The sequence below is a fragment of the Guillardia theta genome, assembly GCF_000315625.1.
Source record: "Guillardia theta CCMP2712 unplaced genomic scaffold GUITHscaffold_320, whole genome shotgun sequence".
In the NCBI taxonomy this organism is placed as follows: Eukaryota; class Cryptophyceae; order Pyrenomonadales; family Geminigeraceae; genus Guillardia; species Guillardia theta.
In genome coordinates, this window is record NW_005434357.1 from 8,481 (window position 1) to 12,270 (window position 3,790).

At 53.3% G+C, this 3,790-nt stretch overlaps 1 protein-coding gene across 1 annotated transcript; it reads right to left on the reverse strand.

Annotated features, from left to right (window-relative positions):
• Positions 1 to 2,193: 2,193 nt before the first annotated feature.
• On the reverse strand, positions 2,194 to 2,628 carry GUITHDRAFT_122372 (hypothetical protein; the record flags this gene model as incomplete). The annotated part of the gene is made up of 1 exon (XM_005818363.1): positions 2,194 to 2,628. The coding sequence occupies one exon, from the start codon at positions 2,626 to 2,628 to the stop codon at positions 2,194 to 2,196; it is 435 nt and encodes a 144-aa protein (XP_005818420.1).
• Positions 2,629 to 3,790: the final 1,162 nt, after the last annotated feature.

Below are 3,790 nucleotides of genomic sequence, written 5' to 3' on the forward strand. Positions count from 1 at the left end.
CTGCTGCTCATGACAAACCACTGGGCCGAACTTCGGAAGATAGGCGGCCATCAGACGTCATCCTCTCGGAGATGCGCCCAAAGGTATTCGATGAAGGCACCTTTGATGCAGCAGAAACAAGCTTGACAGCAGAGCTGAGGTATCTTGCTTACATGCTGATGGATCAGAGGCGATCACTGTTGTACCAGAGTGTGGTATCTTCTATCATCTCGCTCGAAACTCAGACAGTCGCGGGTCAATGAGTACTACGGTGACGGTGGCGGCATGGAATGACAAGTCGGAGCCTCGCCGTGTTTTCATTAGTTAAGTTATCTCGGATGATCATGGCACTTTCAAGTCATCGGCGAATCCTCTGGCAGGCCCGAGGCGGGGGCCTCAGGGGCGCCGCGAGGGTTCAGTTCGGCCATTACGTAATGACCGTACCGTTCAACGGTTGTCACTGGCACCCCGGCGGTGAGCCTCGGACCGGGAGCGCGGTCGGCTCGCCCGGCCGCGAGGCCGGGCGCCGGGCGAGAGCCGCTGAGCCAGTCGGAGCTTCTAGCTCCGAGGCTCAGACGGTGCCGCGCGCTGGTCACCAGTGAAGCTGCTTTTGAAGGTTGAAGCTGGCAGCGTCACCGTCAAATTCACTTAAGTTTCGAATGACCCACATAGACAAGCTCCAGTGCCGGTGCCCGGTGGGCCACACTGTGACACCGTGTGGTACTTGATTGTCTGATAGGATATGTTTACTGACTTTCTGTCTTTCTTAAGTAGGTGTCCTAGGCAGTCTCGTTTCTTAGGAAATTAGATTACTTACTTTTCCAAGTTCTTCATCTCTTGAACGTCGGTTTCGCGCACGGAAGTTACTCCAAAGTTTGGAGTAAAGTGCGCGGCCGTTGGATTGTGCATTGCTGAGGCTTGCTCTTTGGTTTCTTGACGGGATCACTTCCGAAGTTCGTGTGTCAACACCGTGGATCGAGAGATACTTGTACGAAGTTTACGAGTCGGAGGCCGGCCCAGCCCGGCCAGGCTGATATACTCAAAGATAAATTAAAATTCAGTACGTCACGTGGACAATCAGCCTCAGTGATGACTCTCATCTTTCACACATTTACTCAAAGTTAAGTCACATCGTTGGGGTCCGAGCTAGGCCCGGTCACCGGGTATAATCCGGTACTACGGTACCGCCAGTAGTACCTCATCATTGGAAGCTAGTTTATGCTATCAAAGGGGGGTCGGACTCGGAGGGTCCCTAATATAAAAGTTCCCCAAGTTTCACGAGGTGAGTTTGTTGTCCTGGATCGGCAGAACCGCAACGGTTCCATTCCCTACCCTTTCTAATGGCAAGGTGCCGCTGATAAAACATCGGAGGGGGTAGGGGTCGGACGGTCGGTCCTTTGAATGAGAGGGGGTGGGGTGGATACTTTCACCTAACGGAGTGGATCCTCCGCAGGACCCTATCCCCCCAGCCAAGCATTCGTATATCATCAGGGGTGTTAGGGGGTCTTGTGGACTCCCATTTTACTGTTTTAGATTTAAAAAGAATGTTTCCAAGTAAAAAAACATACAGGGCTTCCTTCAATTCGCTTCCTCGCTCGCTTCCTCGCTCGCTTCCTCCCTGACTCCTCACTTCCTCGCTTGCTCCTCGCTTCCTCGCGCGCTCTTCGCTTCCCCGCGCGCTTTCTCCCTTGCTGCTCGCTTCCTGGCTTGCTCCTCGCATCCTCAGTTGCCCCTCGCTTCCTCGCTTGCTTGTCACTTGCTCCTCATCTTCTTGTTTGATCCTCGCTTGCTACTCTCTTCGAAGGAAACAGGAGGTCCTCCCTCTTGAAACAGCACAAAAGAATATGATAGGATTTTACTCAGCGATGCAAAACTGTTGCTCAATAACTTTGAACCATTTCTTCATCACTCACACATCAGCGCTGAGTTGTATTTTCAAGAACAGTGTGACAGAACTCAACAAGACATGTCATAAAATGCACGAGGAACATCAAACAAATATGAAGATTTCCACACTAAAGAAAACAAACTTGATGATGCTGCTGCTTCAGATCTGACGCTCATGCTGATGTTTGTGCTGGTGCTGCTGTTCCAGCTTCCTCCCACTTCCACCAACTCTTCCTGACTCCTTGTCCCCTCCCTAGTCCCTTCAACCCCCCGCTCCCTTCTTTGCTCCCAGCCCCATCCTCCAGAAGCTGACGATACTCTGATGCTTTAACTCAAAACAAAGCTCCTCAAGTCAGTTCTCCTCTTGTGCTGCTGCTGCTGCTGCTGCTGCTGCTGCTGCTGCTGCTGCTGCTGCTGCTTCCTCCTCGTCTCCTCCCTAATGCTCCTCATTACCCCTGCTCGCTTCTTCGCCTGAAGCCCCTCTGCCGTCATCATCACCCTCCTCGCGTACTCCGGCCTCAGCACCTTGCTGATCGCCGCACGGCTCTTCCCGTACATCCTCGCGATGTCCCACTGGTGCACCGTCCTCCGGCACCTCGTCGACGACGGCGCCGAGTAGTACATGCACACGATGTCGAGCTTCTCCTGCACGCTCAGCCGGCTCTTGCCCGTGCAGGCCTGGCTGTGGGTCCTGCGGGCGTCGGCGTCCCAGCGGGGCTTGTCTCGGGAGGCAAGGAGGAGGTCCGGGCAAGCGCTGGCCATGTCTTCTTGGGGGTCCGCATGAAGGTCGTTGTGAGTTCGAGTTGAGAACAGTCCGCAGACGAGGCACGGGCCAGCGTCGTCCAGGAGTGGGGCACCGCAAGGGCATGGGAAGCTGAGGGGAGGGAGGGAAAAGGAGGAGGCATCAGGGAAGAAGGAGCAGGGGAGGTCGAGATCGAGAGGGGAAGGGATGGAAAGAGAGGATGGCGCGTGCGAGGAGTCGTCGGTAGCGGGAGGCAGGCAGAGGAACTCCATGTTGAGAAGACAGAGAACGAAGAAAGACAAAGTTGTTCTGCCTCTTCCGATGCTGCTCCTCTTCCTTGGTCTCGGAGGCGGCACGAGGTGTTGGTTTCGCGCTCTAGGCTCTAATCTCCCTGTGGTGGGTGGGGTAGTGGTGGGTAACCTGAGCGTTTGCGCTGTCCGTCGCTGTTGTAGGGGTAGGGTGATAACTCTACAAGGATTCCGAGACAGAGGTTTTCTAGATTAGCAAAAATCTTTAATCATTTCACACAATGTCATTGTGCACTGCGGGGTTAGCTGCTTCACACCAGTGCTTGTGCTGAAAAGTCTCGGAGAACCTCAGAGGGGGAACGTTCAACTCGAAGAATATAAGTACATTATAAGAATATAAGTCTATTCTTCCTCTACATTCTCTATTGCTGAGATGCTGAATTCATCAGCGAGCTCTCACGCGACAAGACCAATGGCGTCATCTACCTGAGCGACGACGCCAGAGGACGATCCATGCGACGACCCATCCAACTCCACGGAGCACTTGTAGACATGCTTCTTTCTGGATTGAGCGTGTGGGAGTCAAATACAGTCAGTCGAGGGTCGCGAATGGGTTTGAGCTATCCAGAGAAGTTTGCTGTTCAAGAATTGACGAGGGGCAAGAAAGGAAATTCTTGATGGAAACAATCCAGAGGGTCATGAGATTTTAAGCCCATGGTTGTTCTTTAATACAGTTTCAAAAGCACACACGAACATTTCAAAGAGAACAACGAATCAAGCTGATCCTGCAAACACCTAGCATTGTTCCAAAGCTGGAAGCCCAGTCGCGTTCCTTGTCCTTCTCTCCCCCTCCTTCCTGATGCTCTCCAGTATCAGCCCCCTCTCTGGCACTTCCTCCCCCTCCTTCGTCATCATCACCCTCCTCGCGTACTCC